Source organism: Epinephelus fuscoguttatus, linkage group LG2, assembly GCF_011397635.1.
Source record: "Epinephelus fuscoguttatus linkage group LG2, E.fuscoguttatus.final_Chr_v1".
Taxonomy (NCBI): domain Eukaryota; kingdom Metazoa; phylum Chordata; class Actinopteri; order Perciformes; family Serranidae; genus Epinephelus; species Epinephelus fuscoguttatus.
The window spans coordinates 32,278,031-32,296,963 of record NC_064753.1 but is presented as its reverse complement, the minus strand read 5'-3'; the positions used below and the strand labels follow the sequence as shown (position 1 = coordinate 32,296,963).

The 18,933-nt window shown below is 41.3% G+C and overlaps 1 protein-coding gene across 1 annotated transcript in view; it reads right to left on the bottom strand.

Moving 5' to 3' along the window:
* epha6 (eph receptor A6) overlaps positions 1–3,800 on the bottom strand; it is an 80,336-nt gene extending 76,536 nt beyond the window's left edge. The window contains exon 1 of the mRNA XM_049598259.1: positions 3,199–3,800. Within this exon, the coding sequence (XP_049454216.1) occupies positions 3,199–3,277 (79 nt within the window). The 5' untranslated portion in view covers positions 3,278–3,800. The remainder of the gene's footprint in view (positions 1–3,198) is intronic.
* Between the last annotated feature and the right edge of the window lie 15,133 nt (positions 3,801–18,933).

Below are 18,933 nucleotides of genomic sequence, written 5' to 3'. Positions count from 1 at the left end.
TTCGCTCGAGTTCAAAATATTGAACTCGAGCGTGCCCCGACACGCTTGATGCTGTGTCGGGGCAGCCTATCAGCGTTGAGATTTTCCTGTTGTCACCAACGTCACTGATGTGCTGCTGTCCCGCCCGCCCCTGCCCCGCGTTGTTCCGAAAATGGAGGACAAGCTAATAATAGCTGTTTGTGGCCACCCTGAGCTTTATGACGTTACATCCCCAAATTATAAGCTTCGGACCAAGAAAGACCTGGCGTGGAGAAAAGTGAGTGAGGAGGTTGGTCTGCCTGGTAAGTTTTGAAAATTGATTCCAACTATCTTCTGTACTTTTCTATCAACAAAGTTAGCATTAGCATTAGCCCCTCCTACAGAAGCCCAAAGGGCCATCTTCCGTACCCTCCTCTTCTCTTTGGGCGAATATTCGCAAGTTGTGTACTCTATTACTCGCGCGAATGACTCGCGTGAATGCTGCGAGTAAAAACAAATATTCCAGCGGTCAAACTGGCGCGAGTAGAGCGAGGCGAATATTTTACTCGTGCCCGGTGTGAACACACTGTAAGACATCACATGGACAACTTAAGACGGACATGTACAATTATTCCTGACATAATTTATACTAAATGATGTTTACATTGACTATAAACAGCCAAATGACCACTAAATATCCTGCTATATAAAGACTACATCTTGTCTTCCTCACTTTCATTCAGTCTGAGAGGACACACACACAAGTGATTCACATCCAACTAAAAACTACCTCAGACATATGGCGCTCGGCTAACATATATAAGCTTGCTCTCACTGTATTTTAAACTCCTCACGTTGTCTTTTTTTTTTCAAGTTTCCCCTGTGTGCATCCCCTCCCCTTCAAGCCTGTCACCACCACAGGCAGACAGGCATCCTGTGGGGAAACCGAACACACACACACACACACACACACACACACAAAACACACAGAAAAATGAAGTGAAGGAGACTTTGACATTTGGCTAGTGAAAGGGCTCCTGTCGTCTTTGAAAATGTGTATCCTAAACATTAAACATTCAGGAAGGAATATTAAACTGACCTCTGCAAATGTGCAAAGTGGAAGATGTCGAGAACAGATTACATTATGGCAGCCGTTTACCCATGTGACTTATGAGTACGACTGAGGGGAGATAAAATTATTTTGTGCTGTGTTTCTCATACATACGCAACTGTACACACTGTCCACGTGACTGGAAAATGAATTTTGAAAAGTGGGAAATTATTCTGATATATTTAGTGTGTCTACCACTGGACCAACATATTAAGTATATAAAGTAAGTATAACGCAAGCGTCTGTGAGGAATGCTCCCGAGACTGCATGGGCCGAAATCCGTTATATTTTTATTCATGAATGTATAACTCATCATAGACGACAGAAATAGGCAACTCAGAAGTATCAGTATAGCTGACAGAGTGTGCCAGAAGCTGACATTTACTGTAATGCTGTGTGGTCCCTATAGCTGTGGCAGTGTTTCTGTGCACTCAGATTTTGGAGGTGAAGTATAATGTCAGAGCCTCTTCCATAATTTGGCTGATGGAGCTCCTGTAAAAGCACACAGAGCCCAGGTATATATATTTTCTCATTTTGATGCTGTAAATGTGTATTTCATTGTATGTTTATTCCAAAATCCGGAGCAAAATGAATCCATTTAGAGATGATTTGGGTTGGAAATGGAAGAAAGCATGAGTTTCATTGCCATATTTTGTCTTTTAAAGATGTGTACTCTAAGTTCTCCAGTATCTGATTTTCACTACAGATATATTTACGGAAAACAGACAGTGAAATGACATCTCTTTGCTCATAATGAGGCTGTTAATGTGTTTTATATGTGTATTTTTTGTACAATCCAGTGCAAAGTTAATGTAATTTTAGATGTAGTGTGTTGGAAAAAGTTGTTTAACCATTGTTATGATCATATGTTATGGTCAGCGTATTTGTGTAGTAAACTGTAAGCTATCGATGACCGAATTAGATTAGATTTAACAAAACGAAGAGAGACATCTCTTGCTTGAGGCAAAAATGAACAGTTTTGCATCAATGGTGAGACTGTAAATGTATAAATGTGTATTTTTTTTATAAATTCTGACTCCTAAATCTTAGATAGATTGATGTATTTTTTTAGATATGAAAAAGAGTACAGTGAAAAAGTAGCTAAAAGACGATCAATTCCCAAGATTACTGTTGTAAAATATACAGTATCATTGATTAGGATGACAGATAGAGACTTACATCTCTTAGTTCAACCACTAAATCAAGTACTTGACATGCTTTGAGGCTGCAAATCTTTTAAAGTGTATTCTTTGTAAAATTCAGAGCCAGTAACCTTATTACTATCAGCAATGCCATGTTCAGTCTCTTGGAGATGAACAGTATCAGGGATCAGGGCAGCAGATAAATGAACTGAAACTAAGACTGTCTTTTGGTTCAGCCAACATTTTGGGCGTGCATGTCAAGGCTGTACATGCATTATTTGATCAATTCAGAGTCAGACATAATCTACAGCTGTTAAAGAGAGTGGGAGGAAAAAGTAACAAAACATTATGACTGCCGTGTTCAGTCTTTCAAAGAGCTGTTGTGTAAGCTATACAGTACCAGTGGTTAGGACAGATTCACCTCCTGAAACCAAGACTGACATCTCTTGGTTCAGCCAAGAAACTGAAAATTGCATACATTTTTAGGCTGTATATGCATTTTTTTTAATATATTTTCTGCTGCTGTAATTTGATTAAGTCCAGATAGACCCACTTTCTTGTCATGCCAAGACCTTGAGACTGAGATACATTGGTTCAACTAACAAACTGACATTAGAGGTAAATAGCAAAAACACCTAAAGTAAAGAACATCAGTCACCCAGGTGTTATTCTGTTATCTAATGTGGAAACAGCCCATAATCACCTGTACAAAGATGACACTGTACTGCCCATTATGGCAAACATGACCCATGTAAGATAAGTGAAGGCATCACATTCTTTAAATGTGGTTATTTTTGTTGGAAGTCTTTAATATGTGACAGTAAATGAGACTAAACTGCAAAACAACATTAAGTTACCTTGTGTTTTGCATGTGCGTAATGGAGGAGAGCAGAAGATCAGCATTGTTGGAAAAGACTTTACAATGGTTACATGTTGGTGCATCCTCCCCTCTTCTAAGTCTGTGGCTCAGATGCTCTTTCAACTCACCTTGGTTTGAGGTTCCCGGGTCCGACAGGATACTTCTGAGCAAGAACAAAAACACACAGTATTTCCCACCGGAGCACATCGTTGAATCAGACACAAGTGCGCTCTGAACTAAAACGCTGCACAGACTCCTAAGTAGATCCCCAAAATGAAAAGGTAAGGTGGTTTCATCAAAGAGGCTGCTGAAATCTTCCCGGTATCCACACTCAGAAGGTCACTCTCGCATCCACAGGAGTTCTTGGGTGTTTAGTTTGCAGCCATCCCGAACCTCTCAATGTGGAGAAGGACTGATGCATGGAAAGGACCGGCCATTGCGCACAAAAAACCCGACGGAGCTGTAGCAAGTTAAAAATAAATAAATGGAGGAGTTGTCTGGAAGCTCAGAGCACGGACAGGTCGGCAGGTGCAGACTATCCCGAAAAGTGTCCAGAAGCGAACTTCCCTGATGAGTGCTTGTGGTAAAGTCGGTCTGTTTGTCATTTAATGTTTTTAATCCCAAAACGAGACAGAGACAGGGAGAGAAGGGGGAAAATCCCGGACTTCCCGCTTCACTTTCAGCCAGTGCATCCCTCACTGTGTGTCTGTATCACTGCGTGTATCTCTCCCTCTTTCTCTCTGTCTCTCTCTCTCTGGCGCAAGCACAGGATTTTTTTTTTTATACCACAAGTCCATGCGTGCAAATCTAACTTGCTCTTTGTAATGTTTCTCACTTTACATCATGTAAAAAAAAAAATGCGCGGGTCAGTCGTTTCCATCAGACGCAATGTGTGGGCTTCTCTTATTGATTCAGGGGGGGACGCTGGGGAGATGGAAGGAAATATGAAGCCATTATTAAAGTCGGTGTATCACTTCTGTGCCATAATGTAGGTTATACCTGCATTGGATTATGTTGTAGGAATAGTAATGTGTCTGGGCCAGTTTCTATTTATGGTGGCAGGGGGAGGAAGGCGAGCAGACAAATAGAGTATAACTTGATATGGCGTGGTGGGTTGAAGGTGCACACACACATATTCATTTACATGCTCCTGTGAGCTACTTCATGGTTGTGAGAGAAATTTTAAAGCAACGCAGCCCTTTCATGTACTGCATGTAGAGTTCCTTGCATAGATTGATGCAATGAGACGGTGAGTCATTAACATTAATCAATTTTGAAGAGTTTTATGTTACTCTAATTTTGCTGTTTGTGTGTTTTGGTTATCCGGGGAAGAAACTGCATGCACATGAGGGGATGCATGTGAATCCATCAGCAGCAGCAGTTAATCTGAAGGAGACAAACAACAAGAAATTCGACTGAAAATTGCAGTGCAGATACACATCTTGGCAAAAAAGAACACACAGTTGCCATTTTGATACTTAAATGTGCTTGCTGTTCCATATTTTTGTGCGATTACGGTCGATATGTCTCGACAGTGGTCACCTGCTCATTAGCAATGAACCCTCTCAACACTTTTATAATGTAATTGAACTTTCATCCTTGCTTCAAACACTTCTACCTGTCCTGACTAATGGCCTGTGAGCTTTAATCTGTAACACAATAGTGGAGCTGATTGTTAATAGTCCACAGGGAGATGGCATAATGACCCTTTGGCCTCCAGAGTTAAGCCCGGGTGTTGGAGGATAAAGGTGCTGCTTGGGCTGATGGGTTACATCAGCCACTCATTGTCTGTTTGAGTGATGGCTAAAGTAATTGGTGGCTGCATTGACAATGGCTTTGCAGAATTTAGACAGGGCAGAAGTTCAACACTGTTTGCTTGCGGTTGCTGACAAGAAATGCCATCTTCTGTGTTGTTTATAGTCTCGCACAGAGAAGAAATGGTGCAGTAGATACACAGCACATATAGACATGTAGGTTGCTGGGCTGGTGCAGACACAGTGAGTCACCAGGATGATTGCTGAATCTAACTTTGTTGCCTTCTTGGGCTGCAACAGTTTTAATGTTACTGCTACAGTGAACTCTATCCCAGAAGCCAAACCAACCCATCTGCGAGGTTGCTAATCGGGGCTGGCCTGTGGCGCAGACAATAAAGGCAAACTGTTGGCCTATTCACACCCATGTGTAATGCTTTGTTTTTTAATGCCTTTGTAGTCGTGTCTCTGCATTCACCTTTATCCACGTTGTAGATAATTCAGTCATTTCTGAGCAAATGGCAAATGTTTATTTTTAGAAACTACTTTTTGTTGCCTCCCTGAGTCCAGTTTTCTCAGAGGATTTTCTTTGGAAGCAAAGAAACCTGTCCCTGCAGTTACAATACAGTTTATAAAATATCTGGAGACCCTTGTTGTATTTTTCATACAAATACAGATGAAGGAGAGGGTATATACGGAAGTCGTACGTCCCAGCTGTAATCAGCTGACAGCCAGCTGATTGGACCATTGCCTCTAAGGTGGTCCATTTAAATATGGCCTCCTACTCCCTGATCCCTGCTACACTGTTGCTGCCACACACCGCTGCTGCTGCTGCTGCTGCTGCTGCTGCTGCTGCTGCTGCTGCTGCTGGCAAAACTTTGCCTCCTCCACCCCAGCCTCCACCCTCCTAATTCCTAACATGGCTTAAAGGTTAAAAGGGCATTGTATGTCTTGCTTTCGGCCCACTCTTGTACACCTTGGGGGCTTCTGCATTGTGCTCCCTGTATTGGTTTAGGACACTGCTTGTCTTATTCAGGGAGCATCTTACAAGTGGAGCCATCAACATCTATGACGAGAGTGTTCTTGACTGATAGCAATTTAAAAAAGTACTATTCACTTCACATGGGGCTCCCAAAAAGCAAAAGGCTGGCCCCTTCCAATGATGGAAAGAGGGCTCACCTGTTCTCTCACCGAGTGCACCAGGGATGATGTTTTTCTGATTTTGGATTATTGCTGAAAATAAGCTCTGTGGCAAACCGGTGTTTAGGATTCCTGTATGTTTTATTCAGCAAGATAATCCTCAAAAATGAGCACTACTTTCATGGTTACTGAAGCCTAAATGCAATCACCAGAAGTCAAAAGCTAACGTTAGGCTATAAAAGCACTATAAAAACTATGGTTGCATGACCTTACATCACCGCCATAACAAGACTGTAAAGCCGTGTTGGGTGCAGCTTGGTGTTATGTAGTTCTGTAATCTATGCCACTTGTGCTAAAAGCACACAGAACCTACAGAGTTCACAAGTGGGGTATTTACTGACATATTTTATGTTGTAGAACAAAAAGCAAAAGTCTCTTATTTCAGGGATCTAACAAAAAACCCATTCAAGAAACCCACTGACTTTAAGTTGAAGCACCCATAAGTGGTAAAATGCTATCTCATTCCTGGGTTTTAGGACTCATTCCTGGGCACTCGATGCTCTTCAGTGGACACCTGGCATAACACAGCATTTCAGCACCATGGACAGTGACACCAGACTGCAGGAGAGTTGCCTCTGGGATATTTTTTTTGCCTTGCTTGGTTAAAAATAAAGTCTGAGTGTGTTTAGAGGTCCACTTAATTCATGAGTATTTGTGTGCCATCTACATTGCACAGTTAACCACCTATATGTTCGTCAACTATCAACCTTGGAACCTATCAGCTGTCGGTAAACCTCTGGGAGCAACGGCCAATATCTTGGGCTAATTTGGTGTAACAAGCCAAGACCTCCTCTTCTGTGCACCAGTCATTTTGGCTTATCTCTATAAACAGATATTTGCATATGAATGCAGACACATTAAAAAAAAAGATGATATAAAGGTAAATTATTGTTTCATGAGGAGCTGATGGGTTCTGATATTGTATCTGAATTCATTCTGCCTCTCCACATGGACTGTTGCCTGCCACTTAAAACATGATTGATCAATACTTCTTAGACCACAAACAGGCAACAAACCAGAACACTTCTAATAACAAAATCTTGTCCTGTTGCCCACAGATATTTGCATATGTATGCAACCTTTTGTACCTACCTTCAATTTTTTAATTTTGCTAACTAATCAAAATGTTTTGATATTGCTGATTAGAGTTTCCAGGGACAATTTGCATTCCTCCATCATTATTTCCACCTTCTGCTATAATTGGCAGGATATGATGAAGATAAAAAAAAAATTGGAATAGATTTTGGATCGTGCTCTTACAGCAATATTGTGTTTAAAATATACAGCATAAAACCATATGATAATAGATAGCGACCATATTTTTCTAATTCATTCTGCTGGAAGTGTTTTTGGATGACTGACTGTGCTCACTCTCAGCTGACCACAGGCCCCACTGGTTTCGTGTGTTTCGTTTTTGTCTTGTTTTTCTCTCAGCTGTATCCTCCCTCTCTACCTGCTGGTTTAAAGACTCCAGGCATGTGGTGTTTGATTCTAACGGTCCATATTTTCATATTTTCATGATTCTATTTTTGCCCTACAAGCAGTGGGTCCAAAAGGATGGCAGTTTAACTTGTTCAACCATCTGTCCAAGCAACACATTTGTTCAAAGCATAATACCTCAACAGTTGGCCAGTTCCATGGGAATTGGTGTGAATGTGATCCATGATTTTCTGGACAACACATTCTCACTCCCACCTCGTTAGATATTGATGCCTGGTCGGTGGCCCTACACATCAAACTGTGGTGTTCTACTGATGAGTTGGGAGTGTGACTGGACTGTCCTGGAAGATGACCGGCTGAATTCCAATGAACACTGATGTGGATATTCATGCTCAACAGAAGATCCTAATCCAAATGTTTTAAGTGACCATGCGACCTTTCTCCTAGCACCACTTTAAGGCCAAACTTTCCACTCGAACTCCACCAATTACTCATCAAAGTTTGTTACAGGTCTTGGCGAGTACTAATGCGTATGTGAAAAAAAGTTGCATAAAGCCTTTTTTGGCTCCGGTGGGAGCTGTGTGAAATTTGATAAATTGCCTCAAGTTATGTCACTTGAAGAAGAGGCTGAAGGCTGCAAGTTTGAAAAATCTGGGGTTGTGGAGTAAGAAAGAAGTGAGACCTCTTTAGCTGCTCCTCAACTCTGCTCGAGGCTACATTAGCTGCTGCTAGCATAACACACCTGAATCTCAGACCAAACTGTCGATGGTCGGAGATTACATTGTGGGTAATGTAGGCATCTAATTCTGCCTTAAGGTTATATCCTCCTGAGACCCTGTATCCTCATATGAGGACATTGCATTTGGGATTTCCTGGACTTTACACTTCATTCTGCTTAACTTAGACCTGTTGTTTTCATTTGTGGACATTTTTTTGTGCCATCTAGTGGTAGTAAAACCACATTACACTAAGCCATGTAAAAACAAGATGGCAGCCATCTCTGCCAAGTCAGTCTGCAGCTGAACCCAACACAAAAGTGGACAAGGAACAAAACCTGATCACATTCAGTGGCTGAAACGTGTTCATTTAAGATGCTGTTAAGTAGAACATACTTGTTTGAAGACATTGGGAACTTATCATCAGCTCTTTGAAAGACATTGGGACATTATTATCATCTTGTATGAGAACATTTGGGCCTTTATTATCATTGACAATGTTTGGTTTTGTATACTTATCAGGTACTGCTAATCTCAAATATCTCAGAGAAATTAAAAATGCATACTAAACAAAGTTTTTGTCTAAGGAGGATATAAACAGCTCATTGACATATTTCATACTGAATGCATTTGTGATCCCCAGAGGATGAATCACTTCCATTTTGAAGAATAAAGAGCTCCTGTGTCACTCACAAGAACATTTTAGCTTTCCACACATGGGAAGCTAACCAGCAGATCGCCATGAAATTTCCCCAGCACATTCATGCTTCAAAGAAGACAAACCATTTTGATTTTAAACATGGTATATCAGCTAGCTCCACTCTCAAGACGGAGCTTTTATGTTTTAAAAACCCTCCTAGTGTTAATCATCTACTGAATGTCACATTCTCTGGGGGCTGCAACAGCATTTAAGCTTTTGTTTCTGCTGCACATTTGACTCCTGTTGTAAATCTGCCTTTTGTGTTAGCATTGTTGTTTAGCTCTTTCCACATTTCACATGCTCGACATCATCTTCGTGTTCTCATGGGCACTTTCTTTTAAAGGTAACAACCATTCAACTTAAAGATCAAAGGACTACAGTACATCTATTTTTACCACATGGCTCTGGATAATAATACACACATAAAAATAAACAAATGTAAATAAATAACATGTAGGTCTTGACTGTACTGTAGGTCATTAAATGTGCAGCAATGTACAGGATATTGTGTTTTAAAAGTACAAATCCTTGTGGAATTTTTTTTTTTACACTTTAATGTATCTATAACATCTATAATCTATAATGTAAAAGGCTGTCTGTGGATTCCTGCTGAGGGGCTGTGAAGAGAGAAGGTTAACAGGGATGGTGCACAGCAGCTGCATCATACGCAGAGTACCACCAATTATTTTAATGAATGAATGGCTTTGCCCTTCACTGTCTTTCAATCAAGGTCTAAAATCATATTTGTCAAGCACTGTGACAACAAAAGAGAAACTGGAAGGTGAATTAACACTAGAATAATTTTCGAAATTAAACAATGCTTGAATCTTCTTATTTTTTAATGAAGTTTTCTTTTCCTTTCATTGTACTGTCTGTGTCCCGCCGCCATCAAAAGTTATCTTGGAAATGAGTGGGAAAATAAAGTTGTGTCACAATACATTTTTTTATTGCAGATATTACAGCAAATGAAGCAAAAACAAACAGAAGAATGACTGCAGGCAGGGGACTTGAATACGGTGTATCTGCATTAACATGAAACTTTTCTTCTGTGAATATAAATTTGCAGATTATTTTTTTAATCCACAATTTAATTCTGTAATCTGTAAAATGTGCTGGTATATTATTTGTCAGATAAACCTTTAAGGCCCTCACACACCAAGCCCACGGTTGGCCGTCAATCAGTGTCAGGCCATTGGTGAGCACCCTAGTTTTTGCGGTGTGTCCCGCATCATTGGTACTTGTTGGCCCTTGTCAGTTTTTTTTTCAAATGATTCAACAAGTTGAATTGGCAGCGGAGCCCCTCTGTGAGCGAAATCACTCTCGTTGGCAATTCAGCTCAGTGCACAAGAAGAGCAACAGAGGTGAGATAAGCAAACAATTAGCTAAAGTCAAGAAGGAGTGAAATCAAAATGAACTTCAGTCAGGACCACTTTAGTCAAAGACAATTTTATTTCCATTTGCAGTATCGTATTCGGGGGCATGGCTCTGTTCTAGGGCCACTCTACCTTTCCTAGGCCTATGCAGAAAGCCTGTTCCACGCACCTACGTGGAAAGCCTAAGTTAGAGAGCACACCTCTCGGCCCTTCTGCGTACCTACTAGGACAGGTGCAGAATGTACGTGCTAATGGCTGTTGATTGTTGTCTTTATGGTGCGTTTAAGTGCAACTTTTTGGCAGATGGGCGACATAAGGCAATGCAGCAGTCGGCCTTTGTCACCACTAGTTCCTTGGTGTCAGTTTGGTGTGTCTGGGCCTTTACACCGCAGTCATCAATACCTGCAACTGCAAATCACTTTAATGTTACGTTTAAGAAAGATGTAGCTTTCACGCAGAAAACTCAACTGGGATAAAGACACAAATAAAAAAATAAATTGTCCTGACACCCAGCACATATACAGTGTATAAGCTCATGCTCTGTTCACAACCAGCAATACCTCAGCACTGCCAGATCAATTTTTTCCCTTTTCCAGTGGCTAACGATCACCCTAAATCCACCCACCAGAACACCTTCAGCTGTTGTACATCTTCGAATTGACGCATCTTGTTGCTCCTGAAACTGAAACACTTCACAGATGCTGCTTCCCCTGTGTAATGATGACTTAAGGCTTATTTGCTATTTATGCATATCATTTACAGAGACTACACAAGCTCATACATGTTCCAGTTCCCCAAAAGCCAAAACATTAAGAACATTGTTTTTCTCACTGCAACACTTTAGATGGAAATAATATTCCATAGCCACATTTGTGTGAGAAGTGATTGTTTACAGCGTTACTGTAATTGACCCATTCAGCGCTGATGTGGGATGTCTCTATCTGCAGCATAGACCATCAACTGAAGACAGAGGCGTGTGCTTGAAACAAACTCATTTGAACAGTGGGACATCCGACCACATCTGAAGGCAAAAGTGTTTATAGCTGTTCCAAATTGTGGGGTGAAAATCTGCTGTCATGTAGAGGGGCAAGATGCGATAATCACTCTAATGGGGATAACTGTGCACATTTACTTTTGCTTGAGTATTTATGGTGTTGCAGAGTGTCAATTTCAGAAAGTTACAGATATTGTCTGAGGATGATGCAAGCAGAAAGATCAGTTTATTCCAATTCAGTCTGTGGAACACAAATCTATGTACCAATTTTCATGGCAATCCATCCAAATAGTTCCAGAGATATGCAACACTGAACCAAAAATGTCAAACAGTTGAATACTGATGTCGACAGGATATATGACCTGGAAACCATGAAAATAATATAGCTTCCTGTTGTCAAAATATTTCAGTCTGGACCAGCGGATGGCAGCTTTTATGATAAGAGCCATTATTGGCCAAGAATTAAAAATCTGTCTGGGGCTGCAAAACATATTTGAATAAAGGTAACAGCCTCTTAAATCTAAATTAGCCCATCAACATTATGAATCGGTGTTCATGAGCATTCATTGGTATGATTTACTAAAAGGTGGCTCCTCTGCAGTTGGCTATTTATAATTATTTCGTACTTTAACTTAGCAAATTGGTGGCTAGGGAGACTCCAGACTAGCCACCGCTACTGAAGTTCAGCAAAAACTTAGAGGAAAGTGCAATTTTGAGATGTACTTGAGTAATTCTGTTTATGCAACACTACACTTCTTCTTGTAAAAACTGGTGAACCAGGAGAGAATGGACTCAAACACATGACTCAGGAGGCAGTTCAGGTAAGTAAATGAGTCTTTACTGGTCAAAAGATAGGTTCGGTACACACAGGACGATCAGTAGAGGCAAACAAATCGAAAGGGACAAGGCAGAGGCAGAGTCAAAAAACAAAGTCCAAACACCCAAGAAACAGGCACAGGCAAACAAAGGGCTGGAACGCTAGACACACAAAGAGCTAAGACGACCTGGCACAGAGAGAGAGAACAAGACACACACTAAATACTGTGGTGAGGGGAAGGATAACGAGACACAGGTGAGGCTAATCAGGGCGGGGCAGACAATCAGACACAGGTGAGGTCATCAAAAGGGAGGGTGAAGTGAAGTGGTCTGAAATGAGAGGAGATGTGAGTTTCAAAGTAAAACAGGAAACAACATGAATGAATGAATGAATGAATAAAAACACAACCTAAGAAACTTGAGCTGTGACATTTCTACACTACATTAATTCGACAACTTTGGTAACTTTGCAGATACTGATTATTATTACTAAATCTAAATCAACTAATAAATCACGGTGTATTAAACTACCCAACAGTATTTAGAGTATCTAAAATGAGCTCCACCTTCACCAGCTGCAACATTAAAGTAATGTACACATTAATGCATCAATAATTATAATCCAATAATATAATTGATATTATTCCAAAATGGGCCATTCTGCATAATGAGAACTTTTACTTTAGGTATATTTTGATGCTAATACTTTTGTACTTTCACAAAAGTATGACTTTGAATGCAGAAAATTTACTTGTAACAGAATATTTCTACACTTAACTATTACTACTTTTACTTTTGCTTCTATGCAGGACTTTCCTACAAAACAGAGTATGGACTCATACAGAAACAATCCCTCTCAATTATCACTCATGACCCACTAGAGGTGCGTGGTAGCATATTTTTCTGCATTCATTTTCATATTTTCTTATTTTTCAATTTTTTTGTACTCACTACCTTTCTGGGCATTTACCAGCACAGCCTTTAGCTGAGGTGAGGCTTTATATTTGTAAAAAGTAGTGACCAGGTGCCAAAAGAAAAGCGAGGCAAAATGCAAAACAAGAGTGAATTTGGGATTTGCTTCTACTTTCACTTTCACCTGCAAGCATGTTTACACACAGTAACTGACAATCCTGCACAGAATATCTTTCTGTAAAAGATCTGATGCCACTGATGCTACCATTGCTAAAAACTGAGCAACACAGTGAATCAAATTGCAGATGAAACGGAAAGCTTTTAAATGTAGTAAAGATGAACTTTGGAACTGTTGTTCAAGCGTAATTAGCTCAAAGTAAACTTCACTCAGCTGCATGAACAAGTGTCAGAAAACGAGGAAAAAATGTGAATCGTGTAATGATCCTTTATAAAGTCGCAAAGTGAGCGGAGTGGAAGTGAATAGAGCAGCGATAAGTCTTTCAAGATACCAGGACAGAATGACCTGTGAAAGAATAAACCCTCATTAAGTGCTGGATAGGGATTATCACTCCTCAGCTGCAGACTGACTGGGACCGTAAAGAGCTTTAGAGCATCATTTCCTGCAATCCATTTACTCTTACACATCTCCTCTGCTGTAGGACACCACACATCGTGCTGCCTGATTATTCCTGATTTGGTCTGCCTGTCAGTCTACATCTTTATTTGTCCTCCACATTTAGAGCACCCATCCCTCCTCTCCCTCGCTGCTGCTGCTGCTTTGCCTTCTCTCTGTCCTGTCACACTCTTCAACCTCTCTCCCCTCTGCGTTTTTATTCTCTCCCTCCTCAGCCTTCAACCTTGTTGTTCATTCCCTCTGCCTCCCTCAACACCTCCTCGGCTTTTTTTCTTTGCTTTCTCCTCTCCCACCACCACCACCACCACCACCACAAACAACCCATTCCTCTCCTTCAGATCTTCTGCTGTATACCGATCGAGCCACCTACCCACGCACTTTTTTCCCTCCGTCCATCTTACTCTGTTATGTGTGACCTCTCTCTCTTTTTTCCTCTCACTCTCACTCACTCCTTCTCTCTCCTCCTCCTCCCATCGCTCCCTCTCTCTCTGTGAATATTTCATGATTTGGTGGCACAGTGCTGAGGTGAGGAGCCTTCCTCTGTCTAGAGCTTGCACAGCACAAATATTTACTCTCCGAGCTGAGCTTAGTTCACTGTTAGGACAGACTAACAGTGTGTGTGTGTGTGTGTGTGTGTGTGTGTGTGTGTGTGTGTGTGTTTGCCTTATAAGTAACAGTGATTACATGTGACATGGGCCCCAGAGGGGAAAAGAGGTCTTTGGTATTGTCCTACATTGATGTTACTGCTCCATCACACACTCTCTGAAGTCTAGGAGGGATGGATGGATGCATAGATAGATAGATAGATAGATAGCAAAAACATAAAGGGAAGTGTGGATAAAAGCAATGCAGAAGCAAAGGAAGGAAAAGGGAGATAAAATGGAGGGCAACAACAGAAACTGTGCGAGAGAAAGAGAGTGGGGAAGCTCACGGTGCCTGTGCATTGACAAATGTCTGTTCTGTTTTGGCTGGCGGGAATGGAGCTCAATTGCAGGTCTGGAGGAACATCAAAACACAATTAAGGGCTGACATGGAACTGGTCATGCAGAAGAGTGAGGACAGGGGAAGAAGAAGAAGAGGAGGAAGGAGGTGTAAGAGGAGGAGAGCTCGGTAAGGAGAGGAAGACAAGAAAGAGATATTCAGGAAGCAGTGTGAGAAACACAGAGACACTTAATTGTATTTTATTGGCTATGATTAGAGGAAAAGTGAGAAGGGAGTTGATAGAAAGGAAAACAGACAAGTACAGTCATGGAGGAGGTGTGTGTGTGTGTGTGTGTGTGTGAAGAGGAGGGAATAGGTTAAAAGCTTGTTACTGACTGGGCCTGTTCATCACATGAATAATCATTTCTTGTGTACAGGAATTATAATGCATTTAGAGAGGCTAATTTAATTTCCAACTAAGTGACTCTGAAATTTACTATGCATGAACTTGTTTGAAGTGTGCAGACACGACCATCAATTCCTGACAGATTGTGAGGAGTGGCTTGAAGTCCAAAATTAACTACATGGCTTCCCAGTAGACCAGATTTCAGCCCATGTGTCGATTGCCCAGTTCACCACTTTGGTCTAATGACATTCCCAGCTGTACTTTGTATTTTGTGCCCATTAGCAATTGTTAGCATGCAAACCCAGGAACCCAGAAAACTAAGAAGATGAATAGGGTGAGCATTGAACTCCAAGCAAAGCTATGCCAAAGCGCAGCCTCACAGATCCAGGCCCCCAGTGAGCCAGACTTTGAAGCCAATGTGACAAAGTGGCCAAATTGTTAAAGTACATCTTCCATGTGGCTCAAAAAGACTTTTCCCCATAGACTTACATTGTGAAAGAGACGTCTGTAAATGAGGGGATCATTTTTTTGAGCATGATCATGATCGGGATTTGATCCATTCCATCCAATAACATTTCGAAAGACTGGAGGAGCCTCACTATTCAATCCTTTTATCTCCATTCAAGTTAGCACAGGGCTATATAGGTAGTAGCTGGGTCAGATGGCAAAAGATTCAGGCAATTGTACACCCACGAAGTTGAACTTTTTTGACTTCATGCACCACTGAGCATCTTTCTTAGAAATAAAGGGTCCCTGCCTCCAAGGCTGTAGACTGCTTAGCTTTACATAAAGACTGATAGCAAGGGGAAATAGCTTCCCTTGCTAACTCCAAAGTAGAAAAAATATGGCTACCAACATCTCTAATATTGACTTAATGGACTCAGTGTGTCTGAGTTGTTGAACAGTTTTGGGAAGGTATAAATGGCAGGTCAACTCAGTCCCACTCTGAAGTCCCTCAATATCTGCGCTTGATAAGGGACTTCTGGCGTCAGACACTGGCGAAAAAAGACATCCTTTCACATTGGCATGATATGCCACCGGTTGGTGTTGTTGTTTAATGGTGCCCAGCAGCCTTGGGGGAAATGCAGCGGGACAACAACGTAAGTTAAGGGGGCAGAGGTCTGAATGGGGCAGATGGGACAGGTGGTGGATGGGTCCAGCAACCACTGACTCTCAACTGGGAGGCCAGTGTTCACTTCCTATAAGATTGTGAAACCAAGCCCTGTTCTGTTTTCGTTTCTTTTGTTGCCTAAACTTAACCACCCTCAGTAAGAGGCGTGATACTGACGTAGCTTGTTTATTTTGAAAGACACTATATGCAAACTGCACATTTCCTATGAAAACTGAAGTGTATTTTGAAAACAGACAATGCATGTAACAGGCTTACGTTGACACAGCATCCCAGAACATCAACGACAAACACATTTTACGTCATATCTCGCTGTGAAAGTCCATGACCAAATGTCGATATGTGACGAGGCTGGAGTGAGAATATGTTGGGTGGGGCTTGGAAAATACCAGCCAGATTCAGTGACTTTGTGAAGTCTCCCTATTCTTGTCATCGTGAGGTTTCCTTGTGTGGTACCATCGTCCCTGTGCAGAGACCAAAACTTGTGCTCACTAACCATACATGACAGCCTGCGCTACAGACGGAGACTCTGCACAGAATTGTTGGTTGGATGGAGAAGCTGTTCGTATCTCTCAAAAATAACTATTCCTTTAAAGATGTGACGCTAACTGTCAGGTGGTTGCCATGGACTCCTTTATCTTAATCAGGAGAGCCTCATTCTGAGTAAAATAATATTTATTTACATGTGCACAAAAAAGTATAAGAAACGTGGATAGCCTTTGGTGATTAGAGCCCATTGTGATGTCATATATTTTAAGGGTTTAGAACAGGGAAACCCCCCCAAAATGAAGTCTAGACACTGATGAGATGAAGAGGATGGACTTTTGATGAGCTTAATCTGGGCACCGGATATGATGACGGAAGGTGGAGGTGGTGGAGAGGGGTGCAGCTATTCTGCCTATAATGTAAGGTGACAGCAGCAATGAGGAAGACAGATTGAAGGGTTGACAGCTGCAACATGATTGGCTGATAGAGATCATGGCAAAATTTGAGTGGTTTAACTGGAGGAGTGAACTCCCATAATCAGCTGATTGGAAGAGGCAGGAGGTGAGAGATGAATGAATGAAGTCATCTCTCACCAGCTGATTGGAAGAGGCAGGAGGTGAGAGATGAATGAATGAAGTCATCTGCCTGACTGTGTGTACCATGGCTGCTATTTCTTTTTACTTTTCATTTCAAGCCAAAATTCATATCACCTCCCCCCTCCCTTTGCTTCGCATATATCTAAATACATTTTACAGCTTTAACTTTATTAACCAAACGTCTTCATTTTGAGTCACAACACCATCTGACAGTTACAGTTTCCCATTACCATTCATTCCATCCAGAGTGCATTATAATTGATATGCTTGAAAAATCTGGATTTGAACTTTCAAGTAGCTCTATTGTAAAACTGAGAACGCTATCCATCTAAAGACACAACAGCCTCAAAGCTGTGAAGTCAGCAGGAAGAATCCCTAACTTTAACATTACAGTCCAGTGGACTAAGCCCACCTCTGCTGTGACTATTAACCACAACTTCATTGCTATTAAATGGAACAGTGAGCATTGAACGAGAAAATGGGCCATATGAAAATTAAGTCGTGTGTATGTTAAGTTTAATATCCATTCTGGGCTCGTTCTGCCCTTTTGGCGAGCATGTAGCGTTTGATTGATAAACTTTATTTTCCCTCAGGGAGAAGTTTCATTTTAGTCAAAAGCAAAAAGGTCACAATTAACATTTTGTTAATATTTTTCTTTGATCCCCGTGAAGAATAGTTATAACCATGAAAATAAATAAAGGGAGATGAATAGATACACACCAAACAATTTAGATAACCCACATTATAATTTCTTCGAAGACATGCAGAAACAGGGCACTCTTGATGAGTCACCATCCTCACATTGCCAAAGAAGAAATATCAGAAAGTTTGAGCAGAAAAGTGTTTGTCATGCTCTGAGTTTGACCTTATTAATATATCATATAAAACTGTTTGCTGGGGATAGGTGGTAGTCATTGTTAAGACTACCACCTATCCGTGTAACAGCAAATCCTTCGTGTCTTCCTTCAAGTCAGAGGACGTTTTAGGTATTCAACCCTACGTCTCCGGTGCAAAGAGAAGGTGACATATCAAACATCTAGAGGACATCACATAAACTGCGACCCTCCCCCTCCCGCTGCCTACTGAGCTGATTTCCTTTGTTCTAAAGCTGAGAAAGGCTTTCAGTCGATGCGTGACCACATTTGAACACCTGTGAACACCTGTTGCTATAAGATCGATCTCGGTAGCAGGAGGGGAAGCCCAGATTTGTGGTTTAGGAATTGGATTGAAGCTGTGTCTAAGAGGCCCAGTGGGATGTTGAATCCTCTGAGTGATTAAGGGATGTGAAAGGCTTCATGCCCTTCAAAAGTGTTTTATAACTACAGGTCTGCGCACACTATTCTTTGAGAGAACTATCGACAACTCCTTATTAAATAGACCGCATTCACCATATGCGTCACCTGTCTACCTTCCCGGACAAAGCACTTTACAATTTGCCTCTCATTCACAAACATTCATACAGCAGTGGTGACTGACCTGCAACGCAAGGGGCTGGCCTGCCCGTCAGAAGCAACTTGGCGCTCAGTCTCTTGCCAGCCTTGTATATAAAGAACAGCTTGCTCTTCCTCCTTACCCACAGCTGCCCCGAGCCTCAGCTGATATTAATCCATAACAATGTGATGACAAAACCTGCCCTTTAAATAGATGGAAGAAGTGGTCTGTGTTACATGTTTTCTATCAAAGGCAGTATTATGGATTCGGCAGCCTACATGATCCTGTAACTCTGTTTATTCAAGCCCAAAGCTACACCAGGAAAAACAATAAAAAAAAACAAAAAAACTTGACACTT